Raw genomic sequence first — 20,089 nt, 5'->3', positions numbered from 1 at the left:
AAAAAAAAAAAAAAAAAAAAAAAAAAAACCTGGCTATCACATATAATTTGAAATACTTAGGACCACCTGACATTAAGGTGGGTTCCTCGGGACACTGTGATAAAGCATGTGAGAAGCCTTCACAGCAAGAAAGCACCCTGTCGGTAAAGACCTCCCCTCTGGCAGTGCTCCGAGTCACACGGCCCCAGAAAACACAGCTCACATCTCAGTCTTCTACTCTGTGTCCACAGACTGCAACGTGAAGGGTGTCCCGGAGTTGGCCACTCTGGACGGCAAGTCTTCCCCGACCCCTCCTCAAAATATGCTGCCGAAATACACACTGAACACCAAGTATGTATGGGTGAAATGTGTAGACTGGGATCTGCTTGAAAATACTCCAGAAAAATAAGTTGAGGAAAGAATAAAATAAGAACGGTAGAATTTTAATAATCGTTGAAGCTGGACAATGGATATAGGAGGGTTCATTATATTATTTTCTGTACTTCTGTATTCGAAAGGCTCCATAACACAAAGCTAAATACACACACACGCACATACACACTACCCCCATGACATGATTTACAAGAAGTTTAAATAGAATCACCTGAGAAACCTAAGAAAACTTTGATGACATAAACTTGATGTTATGAAGGAAGTGGAGAAACCATGCCTAGATCTGATGTAAGAGATCCCACTGAGACCCCAAGGACTCCGCACACACCCACCACCGGCAGGGCCTGTCAGAGGACTGGTCACAGGGCAACATGGCAGAGACTGAATAAATTATCTCAGATTTCACGTGAGTTTCTAGGACACATGTGCAATTTGCCAGAGGCAAAAACTAGATTCAGAAATACCAGTACGTTTCAACCCTCCCGAGAATCAAGAACAACCTCCTAGGACAAGTGCAGAGGCACTGTCAAAGTCCAACAGTCTGCACCCCACGACAGAAGCTGCTAAACCACGGATCAAGTGACCGCATTTCCATCCTCTCAGGGAATTTCCATGTCCAGCAACGGCCTGCCGACCAGCAGACCTAGAAAGCCTTCTCTGGGACTGTGTAAACATAGCAAATGAGCAAGCAGCATAAGCTCTCACTTAAGAGGGAAAATTCGGGAGAAATCATAGAGCAGAGAGTCCTCCCACTGAGCGTCTCTGCTGTTTCGTGGAGACACTGTGTGCTTCTCCTGATTTCCTCTGTCACATTCAACCACCGTCACCTGGGACGAACAGGAAGTGACAGTGTTTCTGTACTGCTTCACAGCCCTGACGATTAAGAAGGGAGCTAAGTGAAGGATACACACAGCATCTGAAGGGCCATAAATAAAAGCTTTCCATGCTAAATAATTCTTCCCCGCCAAAACCAACCAAACAAGAAACCTCTTTTGGCTAATGGCAGAATCTAAAAAACGGTAATAGAGTTCTATCAATGGGCTTTACCAGACTCTTAAAAGCCACTTGCACAGAAAGAAAAAAGCTATTTTAAATGGTTCATTTGTCTTGGCATAAAAGACCTGCAAAACAGGTGAAAGAGCTACTCATGGCAGAATAAAATGTCTTTATATCCTTTTTCTTCATCTGTCCTTTTTCATAAGTTATAAATAATAAGAAATTGCCCTCTGAACCCCAACTGAAGAGACAGAGCCCACTCTCCACTCTTTTTTTTGTATTAAAAATAAAAATATAAAACTTTTTAGTAACTATAAGAATAAAACTCTACATAATGTATCCTTCTACACACTCAATTCACAAAGACGTCCAAAGTCTTCATTAAATATGATCAAAATAATTACTTACCATCCAAAGCAAAAAAGTGCAAGATAAAGGCCCAAAAGGGTAGCAACGACATGTCTTATAAAAGAGCTAGTTTTGCTTGAATGTAGGTAAGTTCGAAACCAAATGGCTGCTAGCAAGGCAAAGACTTGGCACACTACAAAGTTGACCTGTAAAGAAAAATTAAAATTTCATATTAGCAACACAGACTTGAATTTTTCATTTCATGTTACATTTAAATTCTCAGGACAAAAACACCAAGGTTACAGAAAATTAAGATCTCCCAGTTTACTAAAGAAACAAAACAAAAATTGGGGCGTCTTCCCAGAGATGACAGCCTCAAGTTCAAAGTGAAGGGCTGATGCACACCTGGGTGCTACACTTGGCAGGGACGCTGGCGCCCAGCGTGGGGAGGGGCCTGGGCGGGGGCGGTCTGGAAGACACAGGGATGCAGACACAGAAATGGAAAGCACGGGGTACCCTATGGTTTGAGAGAAAGAGAAACTTATTTTAATGACTTGGGCGGCCCTGTAACTGGTGGAAAAGAAGAGCTCTGAGTTTCTCCAAAACTCCTCTGGGTCAGGATCTGGTGAAGATCCCCGAGAGTCTGTAGAATGCACCCTCTTCCATTTGGAGTTCCGTACCATCCCTGGCGAGGGAGTCAAGGGGATGCTGCTGGTCTGAAACTACCACTGAAAGGAACCAAATGTCTCAGCTCTGGGGGCCTCAAGCACTGGTCCAGGAGGCAAGTAGGTGAATAAGAGAAAGGAGCCTCCAGAAAGCCATGAGGGATAGCGTTCACCCCCAAGCCTGCCAAGGCAAGTTCTTAAATGTCCTCATAACTCACCAGGAACGACATCGTTCTCAATTTTCAGGAATGCGTACAAGCTGGTAATAGTGCTGTGGCTCTTTTCTCTCCCTTAACATTACTTTTGCCCTTGCAAAATGATAAAATAAAAAACTACAAATAAGACTCTCCTGTGGTGTTTAAAGACTCAAGAAAAACCTGCATTTCTATCTCTTATGAAGTAGATTCTCACAGAACGTTAAGGTACACATGCCTTAGAATCTACAAATACAAGAAAAATACATTTGACATTAGGAACTTGTAAGAAACACATTTAACAACAACAAAATCACTGTTGCAGGGACCTAAATTAGGAACAAATCACACCATCTACATGTCGATGCTGCCACAGATCCACAGAGATATCTCTGCCTAAAGACACAGACAACTATGTGCTTTTTCTTGCATTACAAGGAGAAAAACAGTTGAACATTGTTGTACATTGTCTGAGAGACCATTGTTCTTTGAAACAGCTAGACTTAATACAAGCAAAATGTCATTCCAACAGGTTCTAAGCACTTTTTCTCTCCTAAAGGGTTCCAACAATATTTTTTTAATTAAGCAAAAAGTAGATATACCAGAAAAATGAATATTGACATTAATAACTACTCACATCTACAAAACTTCTTACAGTTTAAAAACTTTCAAATATCTCATAACTAAACAAAAACGTACGGAGCATCTACTCTGGGCAAAGCATGGGAAATCAAAAGACACATAAGCCCCGCGCTAGCCCTGGATGGCTTTAGAATCTAATGAAAAAAGCAGGGAGACGCAAGAGGGAAGAGATATGGGAACATATGTATATGTATAACTGATTCACTTTGTTATAAAGCAGAAACTAACACACCATTGTAAAGCAATTATACTCCAATAAAGATGTTAAAATAAATAAATAAATAAATAAAAATAAAAGCAAACACATGCACCAGGAACTTCAACTCAGTTATTAAAGACTATACAGAAAGTGCTTTGAGGACACCCCAAAGGAAACAGCATGAAGGGCTGACTGTCACAAAGTTGGGGACATAAGACCTAATGACAGCTGATCTCCACAAACATCCGAGGAGTCGCTCCCTCCCTCTCCCTCCTCCCCTCTCTCTCTTTTCATATTTGTCTAACATAAAACAAAGTGTGAACTAATACAGAAGCATTCTAGAACCACTGACATACAGAATTTTGTATCTTTGTAAACATCCATTTCAACGTTGTCGTCTTACAGAAAATGAGACCAGATCTCACTCCAGACATCGAATCAAAATCTTTGGGGGCAGGCGCAGAAGTCGATAATTCAAAAAGAACAACACAGGTCCCAATAATCCTCCAGGTATGAGAACCACGGTGTTGGAAAATTAGAGAAAGGGCATTTTCAGCAAAAACAAAACAAAAACAAAAAACCCCAAAATGTGAAGGAAGCACTGAGGCTTGAAAATGCAAAGCAGCAGGGGTAGTGGGGACAGCGGGAGGTGACGTCAGGATGGGGGTGGGTTCAGAGAGAGAGGGGCTTTGCATGTCCTGCGGAGGCGTTTATAGGTGAGCCCATGAGTGATGAAAAAACACTGACAAGGACTTCCCTGGTAGTGCAGTGGTTAAGAATCCGCCTGCCAAATTCAGGGGACATGGGTTCCAGCCCTGGTCCAGGAAGATCCCACATGCCACGGAGCAGCTAAGCCCGTGCACCGCAACTACTGAGCCTGAGCTCTAGAGCACGCGAGCCACAACTACTGAGCCCATGTGCCACAACTACTGAGGCCCGTGCGCCTAGAGCCCGTGCTCCGCAACAAGAGGAGCCACCACAGTGAGAAGCCCGAGCACCGCAACAAGAGTAGCCCCAGCTCGCTGCAACTAGAGAAAGCCCGCGTCCAGCAAATAAGACCCAATGCAGCCAAAAATAAAATTAATTAATTAATTTACAAAACAAAAAACACCAACAACATGTGACCCAAGCTCTGCTTTCGCAAAAGAAGGACCAGAATAAGGAGTGTGTAGCAACAGGGTGCAGGCCGCTGCTGTTCCAGCCTCCTTGAGAAAGGAGGGCCTGAAGTGGCAAGGAGACAGAGAGGAAAGAGCCAGTTCAAAGGACACTCAGGCCACAGAGCCATTGGGACTGGCCACCGGACCAGGGCCTGAAGGAAGAGGAAAGGCCGTGAGTCATCAGTGGATGATGACATGAACCAATGCGGGGAGGCGTGGGTCCTAGGGGAGAAAGACTCCCCCCCACCTCGAGCACGCTCAGTTTGAGAGTGTGCAGGGGGCAAGCATGCTCGCTCAGATGACATCTGCGAGGCGGGTCTGGAGCCAGCAGAGCAGATGCGAGTCTGGGAGTGATGGACACGGCGGAAGGAGAGCTGTGGACAGACAAGGGGGCCCAGGGCAGAATCCCACAGCAGGCAAGTCACAGCCGGGCCAAGTCACAGCAGCAAGAATGGGCACACTGTGTGTGGGCGGGGCCAGAGGAGGCTCAAGAGGCCATGGTCACGGTCAGGTCACAGGGCACAAGATCCAAGACAAGCCACCTACCTTGGCAATTGCACCTTTATCAGTGAGCTTGGCGAGAGCATGTCCAGAGCAGAAAGCCACATTTCACAGATGAGGAAGCTAAGTCCCAGTGTTTAGGTAACCCGTCCAAATTAATACTGCCTACGAATAATTCACACGTTATCCACTAGCGGCCAGGACAGCTGCGCAGGAGACGCAAGATGCATGAAGTGGGACCCTGCCCTGAAAGCACGCAGAACTAGGGTACAACTGAAGTGCCAGGGAGAGAGCCCCGGGAGCAGGTGCAATTAAGTACCCTGACCTGGGGGAGCATCCAGAGGCACAGCTGGAATCCAGGCCTTGTGACTGGGCTGCAAAGGAGAAGAAGGATTCGGCCAGTCAGACAACGGTGGCAACTCGAGGAGGAGGGGGCAGCAATTCATATCAAGAAAAAAAACCCTGTAGGATATGCAGGTGGGGAAATGCAGACTGTTACTTTACATAGGAAACACCAGAATGGGCACACACCCAGATGTACAAATAGCTGTTGCGAAAGGTCTTAAAGGTAAAACTTTCCCGTATCTTAGTCACTCTTTCTTGGGCGGGGTAGGGCTGGGGAGGCAAATGCATACTGTCGACGGAAACAGAGCAAGAGAGAACTAACAGACCTACAAGGCGTGGACATCCATCACATCACGGGCTGGCCCTTTCCACGACTTCCCGCCTTTAATCCTTGAAGCAAGGTGCTACTTCCCGGAGTTTACGCAGCCAGCTCAAGGTCACTTACAACACAAGTGAGTACCCCAGGCTCTAACCCAGGTCTGAGTCTAGGCTGTTCAACGGCTGCCTCTCTACTTCTAGAGAAGGTCTGAAGGTCCAACTTGATTGCTACAGACAAGACCATATAGAGAATTCGCGATCCGCAAAGTGTGTCCCTCCTAGCTAACAAAATGCCACCAAACGGCCACTTCCCACACCTAATACGCACAATAAAAGAGAAGCCGCGTTGAGCTTGCGCACATTTGTTTTGGTTTGTTACAGGTCAACCCTTCGTACAAGCTTTCTTCCAAATGGAAAGAAATATAGACCCAAAAGACTTTATGTTCTTTTCTTCAACACCATTTTGTTGAAAATATACCTATACAAATGACCTGATGTACCTTCAAAGAAGTGCCCCCAGAAATTTGGGAGTGGGGGGTGGGAGGGGAGGCAGGGCACAGGAAGGGGAAAGAAACAAGGGTGAAAAATCTAGCTAATTTAAGATTTTTTTAATTAAAAATTTAACTTTTGTGAAAAGTTGCACATAGAAGTACCTATGAAAGCAATTGTTGTAGACAAACCAGAGGATGCTCTCTGAGGAGCATGTTCCACATAAGGTGGTGAGAGAAGAGTTTTCTTCGACACCAGATGACGTGGTTCAATCTCACAATTAAGTCAGCGTCCAGGCGTGCAGGGTGAAAGCCTACTGCTCAGTAATTTATGCCACTCCAAAGAAATAGCAACAAGATTCACTTATTTTTAAGGATATTCAAAGAAATTATTAATAATACCCCCAAACAAATTTGCAAAAGCATCTAGGGAGGGAAGGGTCCAAGACAGTGACATCGGAGGCTTGTCAGCTCACCTCCTTCCACGGACATACCAAACCAACAGCTACACCTCTTATGAAAAAATGTATAAACTGACACACATGCCATATGACAGTTAATTACCGCCACATCAGAGCCAAGCATTCTATAATAAGCCAACAACTGGCTTATAATAAGTTGAGAGTGAAAAAACTTAAATTTCAAGGCAGCTCAAGACGAACAAATACCATATGATATCACTTATATGTGGAATCTAAAATATGACAAGTGAACTTATCTACGAAACAGACGTGTGGTTGCCAACGGGGCGAGGGGAGTTTGGGATTAGCAGATGCAAACTGTTATATATAGGATCGATAAACAACAATGTCCTACTGTACAGCACAGGAACTATATTCAACACCTCGTGTTAAACCACAATGGAAAAGAATGTGAAAAAGAACGTATATATATATATATATATATGTATAACTGAATCACTTTGCTGTACAGCAGAAATTAACACAACATTGTAAGTCAACTAGACTTCAGTAAAATTTTAAAAAGATGAAGTGCAAAATACTCAACAAATCAACAGAAGTACCCCCAGATCAGCTGCTGTCTCCACGTCTCTATCAGTGGAACATAAATTACATCTAATGTTGCTTTTCTATTGGTATAAATGGCTTTTGGGTAGCATACTTACATTCTTAGCCAGTGGCTGCCAAGGTAAACAGGCAGTCTCTGGGAGACCCTGCATGGGCGGAGCTGGGGGAATGAGGCACACAGCCCATGGCCAAGGATCCTAGGGGTTCTCAAGGCCCCACAGATACAAACTTTAGCACCCTCAGCACTGTGCTGGCATCTACCAGCGTAAGTCCAGCTACGTAATAACCACCTGCATAGCTGATTAGAAACAGAGTTTTGAATACTAGCCCCAGAGTTCTTATTCCCCTGGTCTGAAACAGAACCTTGAATTCTTTTTTTTAATTCCGCAGGCAAAACTCGTGTGCTTTATGTTTGAGAAATGTGTCCTCATCGACCAACCTCAAAGTCAAGTAGATACAAGGGGGCCCAAAGGCAAGGCAAAGAACCGCTCGTATCTTCAGGAAATAATATAAATTAAATCCATATAAGATACCATCATGTATCGACCAGGCTGACAAACTTTTTAAGTCTGACGATACCAAGTAGACCACGGTGTGGAGCAATGGGATCTCACACACGCTAACACAACCACTTGGGGAAACAGCTCAGCACCTTCTTACAGGACTAAAGATATTTACACCCTAGGACTCAGCCACTCCACTACTTAGAGGTATAACATGGGGATCAGGAGACATGTTCAAGAATGTTCAAAACTGCGCTGTTCATAATAGCCATATGCTAGAAAACACCCAGTGCCCATTAACAGTAAAACGGCTAAATATATTGTGGTGTGTTCATACAACAGGCAACACACAGAACAATGAAAATGAAAAATTACAGCTTCTTACAGCATATGGACTAAACTCAACACACAACGCTGTATGAGAGAAGCCATACGTCTCCCGAATTTAACTCAGAGGAACACATACAACATAAAAACATATGTTTACAAAAAGTTCCCCCAAACAAGCAATAAACCATGCTGTTTGGGGATGCCCACATGAGTGGTAAAACTATAAAGAGCATGAAATGAATATCACTGAAGTCAGCAAAGTGATAATCTATGGAGGAAGGGAAGAGGTCACAGTGAGAGGCATACAGGGGGCTTTTGTGTGCAGGCGATCATCTGTTTCTTGTCCAGGGTGGTTACAGAGATACTGGCTTTTTAATTTTTTGTTAAACTTTATGTAAGAGCTGTGGTAACATTAGGTGCTGTAATAAACAGACACACAAAAAAGTATGCAATGGCTCCAACAAAACTGAGGTTCAGGTAACAGTCTAGAGCAGATATTCCTGGGCAGTGGGCAGCCGTCCTGCACAGATGATTTCGGGGTCCTGGCTCCGTTTTGTGATGCCATCACCCAGAACCTCATCATGGCTGCATCCGGCCTTCGGAAGGGAAACGTGAGAGGATGGAAAAGGCACACTTGTTTCTAAAGAGCCCTCGCCTGAAAATGGGACGCGGATCATTGTCACTCATACTCACGCACAGAGCTAGTCACAGAGCCCGCCCCCCTGCAAGGCTGACCAGGAAACATGCCAGGACAGGAAAAAAACTGACTTCTGGGGAAGAGCTGGCAGTCTCTACCACACCATTCTCTGGAAGGAAACCCCAGTAACTGGTAACAGTGGCTGCCCTTCAGGGTACAGGACAGAGGTAAAGGGAGACTTATTTGTCATTGTACAGCCCTGTCCAGCTTTTTATTTTGCACCATGGACATGTATTATCTACCCCCAAATAAATGTTTTAAAAGTAATTCATGCTGGGACTTCCCTGGTGGGGCAGTGGTTGGGAATCCGCCTGCCAAAGCAGAGGACACGGATTCGATCCCTGCTCTGGAAAGATCCCACATGCCGCAGAGCAACTAAGCCCGTGTGCCACAACTACTGAGCCTGCGCTCTAGAGCCCGCGGGCCCCAACTACTGAGCCCGCGTGCCACAGCTACTGAAGCCCGCACGCTTAGAGCCCGTGCTCCGCAACAAGAGAAGCCACCGCAATGAGAAGCCCGCGCACTGCAATGAAAAGTAGCCCCCGCTCGCCGCAACTAGAGAAAGCCCGCGCGCAGCAACGAAGACCCAACGCAGCCAAAAATAAATAAATAAAATTGATTCTTTAAATAAATAAAGTAATTCATGCTTCTTTTCGAATTTCCAAACCAAAAATTGAGCACCAGGATTTAAGATTGTAATTATCTCATCTCCCTACACTGAGTCTGCATTGCTAGCTTCATCCTACTAAAGTTAACACAATGGCAGCCAGGTCTTACAGCATATAAGCATTTTCAAACATGATTAGGCCCTGCCACAGAAAAACAACTCTTTCAAGCATAGGGTAAATTAAACTCCACTCCTACTAGAAGCAACTTTGGTAAATTAAACTCATTTAATTCAACAACCACAACCTCCCCATAAATAGTAAAAGTGAATCCCAACCAAAACTTTGGGAAACAAGTCTTTATAAACTGCCATAAGAATCTACAGATTCGCCAAAAGAATAACATTCTGCACAAAATTCAAATTGGACACATGAACAGAATTCTTCACTGCATCCTCATCTATCTTACCATTCTACTCAATTGGCTTGTTTCCTCCAAGGACCCGTATCTTGGTTAACGGGATCACCCTGCTCCTCGAATAGAAACTATGGAACCTGTACTCATACTTTTGGGCTTCCAGAACACTTTTTAAATCAGTTCTATACAGCACTTGTCACTTATTGGACTATTAGTCTGACTTTCCCTCTAGGCTGTGAACTTCTCAGGGCTTGGGAACAAATTTTATTCATCTATGAATCCCTACCCATCCCAGACTGCAGTGCCTGGCTCCATCTGTGCTTTTAATTTACTGAAAGAGTGGAGGAAAAAAATATGCTTCAAGAGTTTGCCTAAATAGTATAGAGTATTATGAATATAACAGCTCATATCTTACCTTCTTCCTTGGAGACTTAAGGCCTTAATAATAATTGCTCCAATTAGAAACTCCGTAACAAGAAATAAAAAATAAATATGTAAGCATAAGTATGCATTCTACTCAACATTCTGTAAACGCTATTTAGGTAGAAGAAAGCACAGACATGGCAGATTCTGCACTCATAAAACTCAGAGGTGGGCAAGAAGACACACAAATGAACTATAACAACGGTGGCTGCCAGGCAGGTTGGGAGGCAGAGGGCATGCCTCTTGGGGCTCCATCCTGCCTCCTGAATTACATGGCAACTGCCTACCTGAATCCCACATAAACAAAGCACACTGGGTTTAGCCCGCAAAGCCCCGTGTCCACCAGGACAGGGCCGGCCCTTAGATACAACTTTCCCTCCTCTTCCTTCCCGGACAACAGCACAGAGAGCTGCAACGTGAGAGCCCGGACATCCCCTAACCTCCTACTCTGTGCTAAATTTGACGACGTTAAAAAGAGCCAGACTCCCGGCTCTGACAGATCCTGAAGTATATTCTCAGATCATCCACAGAAACCAAAAAGTAGTAAGCTTTCTCAAAGGCACCGAAACAGAAGCAGAAAGCAAGTGATTCAGTCAAGACACCAGAGATTAAAAGGACACACCTCTTACCTACGAGGTTAATGAGAGTTTAATTTCAGTCTTGCCATCTATATAAGATTCCTATGAACTAAGAAGGAATTTATTTCTAACTGCTTGTAAAATTAAAAGGTGCTAGATTAATTGCATCCACAACTGCTAAATTAGGAAACTCAAGTAAAGGCAATCGACGGAAATAAGCTGAATCCAGATAAAATAAACTCACCATACACACATCCCAAAATATCACACAGAGCACAGACACAAAACAAGGGTTGATCTGCTTCGCATCAACACCACTTGTCAAACGTACTCCTACAAATGACTGAGGAGCTCATTCCTAAAAAGGATAAAGGGGAAATAAATATAAGAACAAGGAACCATCTCCCCTTTTATTAGGAGCATTTGTGGTGAAAGAGAGAAACTCAATATTTATCTCTTAGGTGGTTACAAATAATATTAGCAAATCGGAAGACTTACTAAAGGGAAAAAGGAAAAGGAGTCTAAATTCACAATGATGCAATAAACAAATCCTAGTACATCCACAGAGAGGATATTACTTAGCAAGAAAAAGGAATGAACTTTTGTGACACTCACAACATAGATGAATCTCAAAATAATTAAACTGAGTAAAAGAATTCAGAAAAATGAAGAGTGCAATTCTACTTATACAAATTTCTAGAAAATGCAAACTAATCCATAATGACAAAAAGCAGATCCATGGTTGCCTGGGGATGCAGGGCAGGGGGAAGGCAAGAGACGGGTATTACTAGGGGACACAGGGAAACTCTGGGGTGATGGAGACGTGCATTATCTTTATTGCAGTGGTGGTTTTACGGATGGATGCATTTGTCAAAACATTCAATTGTACACTCTAAAAGGGCACATTTTATTGTACGCCAATTATACCTCAATAAAGCTGTTTAAATTTTTTAATAAAAATAAATCCACATTGACCATCATTTGGGTTTAACTGCAAACCTTAACAATGTGATTGAGATTACCTTTGCTTTTGGAAAGGTATTTCATTTCAGTTATATATCCTGCTTTGTGGACAAGCAATTTTGGAAGGAATACAGATGTGGAATACTTAAACGCCTGTATTTCCTTCCCACTCGTCACTTTCACGGTTTAAAAAGCTAAAAGAATTTTAGTGAAAATTCCCATCACTTCAAGTTTCTCACAGACAGCTTCTGTGACCCAATAAATGTCTGATTTTCAGAAAGAAGGAAAGACCAAGCGGTCCGACTTCCTCAACTTAAAGGAGGAAACTGAAGATTCCATCCTCTCCCAGGAATTCATGTCTACACTGCTGACACCTAACTTTGTAATTTTAATCTTGACCTTTCCACGGAGCTTCAGACTCGCCACCTCCTTGAACAATAATAAGTATCCTAAACTCGCTGCAGTCAAAAGGGTACTTAGTCATCCAGGCAACTTCTCCCCCACATCTACCCATCTCAGCCAGTGCACCAGCACAAATTCAGTGGCTCAACCGAACACCCAGCAAGCACACACTCCCTAACACCTTCCACGTCAAATCCGTCCCTAAGTCCTTTTAGCTCTGTCTCCATATTGCATGTGCCATGCATGCCCTGTCTCCATCTCCACTGCTGCCGTCTCTTCTTGCCTGGACGCCCAAGCCCACAGGGGCTCCCTATGTCCCCTCTTGCCTCTCCAAGTCGGGCACCACACTGCAGTCATGTGACCATGTCAGTCCTCCTCTTTAAAAAAACACTCCATCCAGCACACTGCCCATCATGGTCAACATAACATCTTAACTCCTTACTCTGCCCTCAAAGAGCCAGGCCCCCTTTCTAGCCTCATCTACCACTGTTTCTCTCGCTGGCTACCTTTCAACGCGGGATCTTCCCTAACACACCAAACGCACCTCCGCCTCAAGGCCAAAGCCTCCCCAGGCCCCCATACCTGGAATGCACAAAATGCAGACACTTCACCCTTCACATCAGAACTCAAACATCACGTCTTCAAAAGGTCCATGTATCTTGCAAGCTAAAGCAGCATCCCAATCATGTTTTAACATATACTATATCTCATTTTACTGACTTTACGGTTCTCATCACTACCTCAAAGTACCTTGTAAATCTGTTTACTTATTTATTATATTTCTAATACCATTCGTTCATTCATTTCTGCTATGACTATTAGAAGCTTTAGTCCCAATAAGAATAGTGACTTAAGTTGAAAGCATGCATATCCAGGGGCCTAGGTGCTACTGGGTAAAAAGCACCCACCCTAAAAAAAAAAAAAAAAAAAAAAAAGTCAATCTTAGCTATCCTATTAATTACACAAGGCTTCAAATGATGCAAAAGACTCACTTTTCTCCTGGGCTACCTCATTATCATCAGATTTCAGTTCAATACAATATCAACGTACAAATATGTTGACTTGATTTTGAAATTACATTGCCTCCCATCAAAAACAGTACACTTTCAATAACAATCATGTCAACATAAAAAGTATTAACTTTTAATGATTGGCTTGGGATCTGAACACCTTGCCTTTGGAATATTTAGCCATTAAGCATTTAAACAACACATTATCTGAATGAGCCAATGTAAGCATGTTTAATTCCTTTTTTTTTTTTTTTTAGAACTTTTAAAGGTTTCAGACACTGCTACCCAGAAAATCACGATCGATCATTATGCCTGTTAGTGTCACGTAGCTTGAACCATCCTATAGTAAATCATTAAGATAATCACTAGAACGTACATTTCATGGGAACAGGGGCTTTTGTCTATTTCGTTCACTGTGTTCCTCAGCGTGTTTCTGACATACGACCAGCACGTAACACATGTGTGTTAAACACTTGCAAACTCATATTTTGTTTTACCTTATTCTGATCGCCATATTATTCCAAATTTATGTGTCATCTCTTCTTCCTATTGCTTGACGTTATTTGAATACTAAGCAGGAGCTAAAAAGTAATTCTTGGATCTTAAATCACAGTAAGAATTTGACCTCCAAACTCTGCAGTGTCATGTGGTAAATCAATCACAAGAGATCCACCTGGGTCCTGCCACATAGGCTGTCCTGGAAGGCCAGACTCCACCAGTCTGATACACTGACTGCCCCAGCAAACTGCTAACAAGTTTCTGCTCTCGGGCTAGGAGGGAAGCCACAGCCACAGCTGGCAGACCATCTGTACAACACAGATTATCAAATATTTACACCAACTCCAAGGTAAATATTAAGCAGCACCACAGAGCTGATAAAGTCTCATAATTAAGTCATCAAAGGCAGTGATTTCGACGTATAGGAGGGGAGTCTCTTGAGATGTGTCACAAGTACGTATTACTAATGAAAGTTAAAGTAGTCAAGTTTGTGAACGACTGACTTTAATAAAGTTTCCCCTCAAAGGAAAAGGCAATCGAGATGCAACTAGTTTGCTGGGAACTACACATATCAAAGGGCACAGAAACGGGGCCATGGTGAATGGCACCAAGCGCATCACAGCAGGCCGATGGCTGCAGGTCTAAAGTAAGCAGCTCATAACTACCTAATAAACCATAGACACAAATCCCTGCTCTGGCCCTGACCAGGTAGTCTCTGGCATTCTTTACCTCTTTATGCAATAGTTTCTTAATATGAAAATAAGAATACCCTCTATCTACACTTCTAGATTATGAAATATACCAAAACCCCCCAAACAAACATGATACATACTTCTGATCCTTGACCTGACGTGGTCTGCCTAGCTGGTCAGCTGGTTCAGACCCCATGAGGGGAGCTCCACTTACAGGAAGCATCTAGAATAGTCACACTCATAGAAACAGAGAGTAAAATAGTGGCTACCAGGGGCTGGAGGAGAGGGGAAACAGAGAGTTGTTTAATGGGTATACAGTTCCCATTTCACAAGATGAAAAAGTTCTGGAGATCTGTCACACAATGATGTGAACATACTTAACGCTACCGAATCATACAGTTAAAAATGGTTAAGATGGTAACTTCTATATATTTATATATGTTATCACAATGTTTTAATTTTTAAAATTACTTTTTAAAATAAATAAATAATCGAGAATGTCTTCATTGAAAGACACCGTAAGGAAAATGGAAAATCAAGCTACAAACTGGGAAAAGATATTTTACAACACATATAATGGAGAAATAATTCAAATCCAAAACAGAAAGAACCTGTAAAAATCAAGATGAGAAAGACAAACTACGCAATTTAAAAACAGGCAAAAGACAGGACTAAGCATTTCACAGAAGAGGAAATACAAATGGCCAGGAGCTATATGAAAACACACTAACCTCACTCGTTCAGGAAAAATGAAAATGAAAATCACAAAAGATCTTTTCATACCCACAAGACTGACCAAAATTCATTAACCTGGTAACAATAGGAGCCAGGTGCTGGTGTGGATGAGGAAGAAAAGAACTTTTAATACACAGTCGGTGGGACTGTATTCTGGTATAACCACCCTGGAAAACATTTTGCCATTATTTAGTAAAGTTAAAGATACAATCTCCATGACCATAAGGCCACCAGTAGGGAGACAAAACTTAGAGAAACTCTTGCACATGTGACAAGGACACATGAACAAGAACGTTCAGGGCAGCACTGTTTATACGGTAAGAAACCGGAAACCATGCAAACGTCCTTGGACAGGAGAACACAAACAAGTGAGAGTATATTCACACTAGTCCAGAGTGAAAATGTACGAAGCACAGCTACAGCCACCAATGTAAATAAACATAACCTGATGGAAAAAGCAAGACTCAGAAGAAAACACACAGTATGAATCATTTACATAAAGGTCAAAATCAAAACTGAGCAAAACTAAACGCGATGTTGTTACAGATACACACGTTTGTGGTTAACACTATGAAGAAAAGCAAGGAAATGATAAACCCCAAACTCTGGAAATCACTCCTCTCCTGGATGAGCCCTAAGAGGGGCACCCAGGGAGGTTGGAAAGGTTCTCCTGAAGCTGGAAGCATGAGGGAGGGTTTCACCATCCTCTGAGAGCACGTGGTGCTGGTACACAATCTCCTACAAATCTGATTTTTATAAAAACTCCCCAGAAAAGGGAAGACGTACTGGTACAAAAAGGATCTAAAAACAAGTAAAGAGCTTTGGGGGAGAAAAGGAAAAAAGAAAGAACTATAAATTCCCCCAAATTCTTCACTTACTCCATTTTCTAAGTGATAATGGACCAACTTCTATGTATATAGCAACTTAACACTTAAGCCATCAGTACCGCCGGTCAAATGTTACATAATTCGATGTGTAACTGTCAAAGACCTTTAGAAAGTCCTATTATGGCGCCAAATAATATAAATCCCTCGGTCTCCTCTCTTCATCATCACCAGGAGAGGGACCAAGACAGGAAAGCCGGTCACCCACACTGGTCACAGGAGAGGGAACGCAAGCAGGAGGGATCCAGAAGGGGCCACAGGGCCGGCGTTCTGCCTGAGAGAAGACAAAAGACACAGCCGTGGCCGAGTCAAAATCCAGCTTGCGGGAGGCCTCCCACTCCTGCCTGGCTTCCCTCTAAGAAGGAGGAGATGTAATGCACTGCACACTGGCTGTCTCCGAGACCCCCAAAATATATGCACACAGTTCCTCGGGGAAAAAACTAAGACGTCCTAATCAAATTCTGAGTTTCCCACTACTCAACTGGCCATAAAAGCTGGGACGCAGGGCTACTGATGCTGACCCAAATCATCACTTCTTCTTTTTGTTCATGACGCTCTCAGAAAGGACATTTGTTTGATTTTCATTTTTCTCATCATTCTGATCAAACTACCACAGCCTCTTTATTCTACCAAACCACAGTCTTAGTCTGAAAGCACAGTGGAATTGTTGAATTGCGTCCTGAGCCCTGCCCTCCGTCCTGAACTCCAGACTCACCGTCAATGGTCTACTCAGCATCCCGTGCTCAAGTCCAACAGGCTCCCTAAGTTTAACACGGCCAAAGGAGACTCTCTATCGCTCCCTCCCCACGCTCCAAAAGCCACATCGCCCCCGGAGCCCCCATCGTTGACCCGCTGCTTAGGCCAACCACGCAGGACAGGCGTCGCCCTAGACTCCTCTCCCTCACATACATCCCTCACCAGTAAGTCACGGCAGCCCCTTCCCCCAGGAGCCCCCGAGCAAAGCCGCTGCTCGCACGCCACATTCTGCTCCGCCTGGCTCTCCTCTAGCGCTCCACGCACTAACAAGCCGAAAGGAAACCAGATGAGCTCGTTCCTCTGTTCAGCTCGGCAGGTGGCCTGCCCCCACGTGCGGGCTGCCCAGATGCCCTCTTCCGGAGGACAATGTGGAGAGTCAGCGTAGAAAAGAGAAGCATCCATGGAGAGCCCCGACGAGCATCATCTCAGCCAGGTGACAAGGCTGACATCAACAGCGCTAGGTCAGGTTGAAAGACGTGCTCTGCTTATGACGTGACGGAAGTGACACTGCACCTCTGTGCTCTGCTTCCCAGACATCCACCAGCCAGACTAGTCGTGAGGAAAACTTTGGACAAACCCCACCTGAGGAGCTTTCTACAAAATCCCTGATGACTCTCAAAGCTATCAGGTCACCTAAAACAAGGGAAGTCTAAGAAACTGTCAGTCCGGAGGAACCCAAGAAACATTGACAACTAAATGTAAATGGGAATATCCTGCACAGGGTCCTGGGTCACAGGAAGGACCTTGCTATGGACTAAACATTTGTATCCCCCCAATCCATACACTGAAGCCCTAACCCCCAATGTGATAGAATTTGGAGATGGAACCTTTGAGATGTAATTAGGTCATAAGGGCAGGGCCCTCAGGATGGGATTAGTGCCCTTATAAGAACAGACACCAGAGAGGGAGCTCCTGCCCTTCTCCCTCCCCAGACACACACACACACACACACCAAAAAAAGTCCACATGAACACACAGCAAAAAGGCAGCCATCTGCAAGCCAGGGAGAGAGGCCTCACCAGAAGCTGACCACACTGGCACCCTGATAAGGACAATTGTGATAAAAGACCATTCTAATGTAACACATTAACAACAGGAAAAAGTGAATGTGGGTTATATGGGAACTTTCGGTCTATCTTCACAACTCTCTGTAAATTAAAAGAGTTCTAAAATTAAAACTTAATTAAAAGGGGCTTCCCTGGCGGTGCAGTGGTTGAGAGTCCACCTGCCAATGCAGGGGACACAGGACCGATCCCTGGTCCAGGAAGATCCCACGTGCCGCAGAGCAACTAGGCCTGCGCACCACAACTACTGAGCCCATGCACCGCAACGACTGGGGCCCACGCACCTAGAGCCCATGCTCCACAACGGGAGAGGTCACCACAGTGAGAGGCCCGCACACCGCAGCAAGGAGTAGCCCCTGCTCGCCGCAACTAGAGAGAGCCCACGTGCAGCAGCGATGACCCAATGCAGCCAAAAATAAATTTAAAAAATTTTTAAATTATTTTTAAAAAGTTCATTAAAAAGAAGCCAATGGCTTCCTATCCTATTTATATTCTAACCAAATTCCTGCCAATCTCTTTCAACTCAATACCTAATAGTCTGGTCTACCAAGATCACCTTCACAAGGGTTAGTCACACAAGAAAATACATATGCATTTGTCAAAACTGACCGAACTGTACACTTCAGATCTGGGTATATATGTTATACTTCAAATAAACGTTTTAAAAAAACAGGATTGCCAAAATGAGAAATTTGATGACATGAAAATTACCCTTGAACTTGGTAGCTTAAAACAATAATACACCTTTTGCTCTTGAATCTGCAATTTTAGCAAGACTAGGGAGGGAGAACTCATCTCCGCTCTCCTTGGCATCAGCCAGGGACTGCAATTATCTAAAGGCTCATTCACTCGCAAGTCAGCTTCACATGGCCTGTATGCCCTGGGCTTCCTCACAATACGGCAGGTGGGTTCAAGGACCAGCATTCTGAGAGAGAGACAGACAGACAGAAAGAGAGCCACACACACCCACAGCAATGGAAGCTGTAGCCTTTTAGTGACCTAACCCCCAATGTCACACAGCATCCACTGTACTCTCTCAGCTGAAACAGTCACAAACCTCACCAGGTTCAAGGGGAAAGGAAATAAATCTCATCTCTTGATAGGGAGTGAAAAGTACCAGAAATACTGCTGTGACCGCTTGTGGAAAATAAAATCTATCACAGGCTGGAATATAAAGTTGAGGGAAGTCTCCAAAAGACACAGGTAGCAAGAGAGACAGAATTCATCCAAGAAATCAGTATCTAATAGATAAGAGTTCCAGAAAGAAAACCATGACAACAACAAAGAAAACACAAGGAAGAAGTTATCTAAGAAGTAATTCCAGAGGATTTCCCAGAGATAAAGAACATAAGTCTTCAATTTGAACAAACTTACCAAGTATCCACACAGACACAATGTGAAATTTAAGAACATCAAGGAAAACGGAAGATCCTACTACTACTCTTCAAGAAAGAAAATCAGGTCAACTACTCGTTAAGAGAATTAGACTAGCATCAGACTTCTCATCAACAATACTACACGCTGAAAGATAATGGCACGATATCTTGAAAGTTATAAGGGAAAGATATTTTCAACCTGAAGTTGCATGAAGATAATTTCAAATATATAAAGAGACAGAAAACTTACTTTCCATGTAGTCTTTCTTGGGAAGTTACTTGGAGATGCCCTTCAGCAAAAATAAAAGTCTAAACCAAGAAAGAAGGCAAGGATTCAGAAATAATGAGTTTGGCTCATAGGTACAGTAAAAGGAAGCTGCAGAATGCAAACTGTGCAGTAGGCCAGGGGAGCAGTCACCCCACATTTGAGATGGAAAGTGAAAGGCTCCAGAAGACCATTATCCAAGGAGAGAAAGATAAATTCTCGAAGTGCAGATGTTATCCCTAAGGGTGTGGAATTCAAATTATTTATTTATTTTTTATACGGTACGCGGGCCTCTCACTGCTGTGGCCTCTCCCGTTGCAGAGCACAGGCTCCGGACGCGCAGGCTCAGCGGCCATGGCTCACGGGCCCAGCCGCTCCGCAGCATGTGGGACCTTCCCGGACCGGGGCATGAACCCGTGTCCCCTGCATCAGCAGGCGGACTCTCAACCACTGCGCCACCAGGGAAGCCCCAAATTTTATGTTAATAATATACTTTCCGAATTTCTACAATGGGCAAGTATTGTTAATTTTAATAACAAAAAATTTTTATATAAAGAAAATTTTTAAATAGCAAATTTAAGTGACAGAAAACTATCCTTAAAGAGTTTTAAACTTTGCCTTCTTCTCTGCCTAAAAC

The 20,089-nt window shown here is 43.6% G+C and overlaps 1 protein-coding gene across 3 annotated transcripts in view; it reads right to left on the bottom strand.

Annotated features, from left to right (window-relative positions):
- MBOAT2 (membrane bound O-acyltransferase domain containing 2) overlaps positions 1-20,089 on the bottom strand; it is a 111,108-nt gene that overhangs the window by 69,020 nt on the left and 21,999 nt on the right. The window contains exons 1-2 of one of the 3 annotated variants that reach the window (XM_029232524.1): positions 3,773-3,850; positions 1,777-1,922 (exon numbers count right to left, since the gene is read on the bottom strand). In XM_029232524.1, coding sequence (XP_029088357.1) covers positions 1,777-1,922; positions 3,773-3,850 — 224 coding nt within the window. Of the gene's footprint in view, positions 1-1,776; positions 1,923-2,121; positions 2,168-3,772; positions 3,851-20,089 lie in introns of those variants that run through there. The other 2 variants (XM_029232522.1, XM_029232521.1) reach the window with 2 other exon arrangements.

The sequence above is a fragment of the Monodon monoceros genome, unplaced genomic scaffold (genome assembly GCF_005190385.1).
Source record: "Monodon monoceros isolate NGI ecotype Baffin Bay Population unplaced genomic scaffold, NGI_Narwhal_1 Super_Scaffold_19, whole genome shotgun sequence".
In the NCBI taxonomy this organism is placed as follows: Eukaryota; Metazoa; Chordata; class Mammalia; order Artiodactyla; family Monodontidae; genus Monodon; species Monodon monoceros.
The sequence above is the reverse complement of the archived record's forward strand: the minus strand, read 5'-3'. Positions and strand labels throughout refer to the sequence as shown.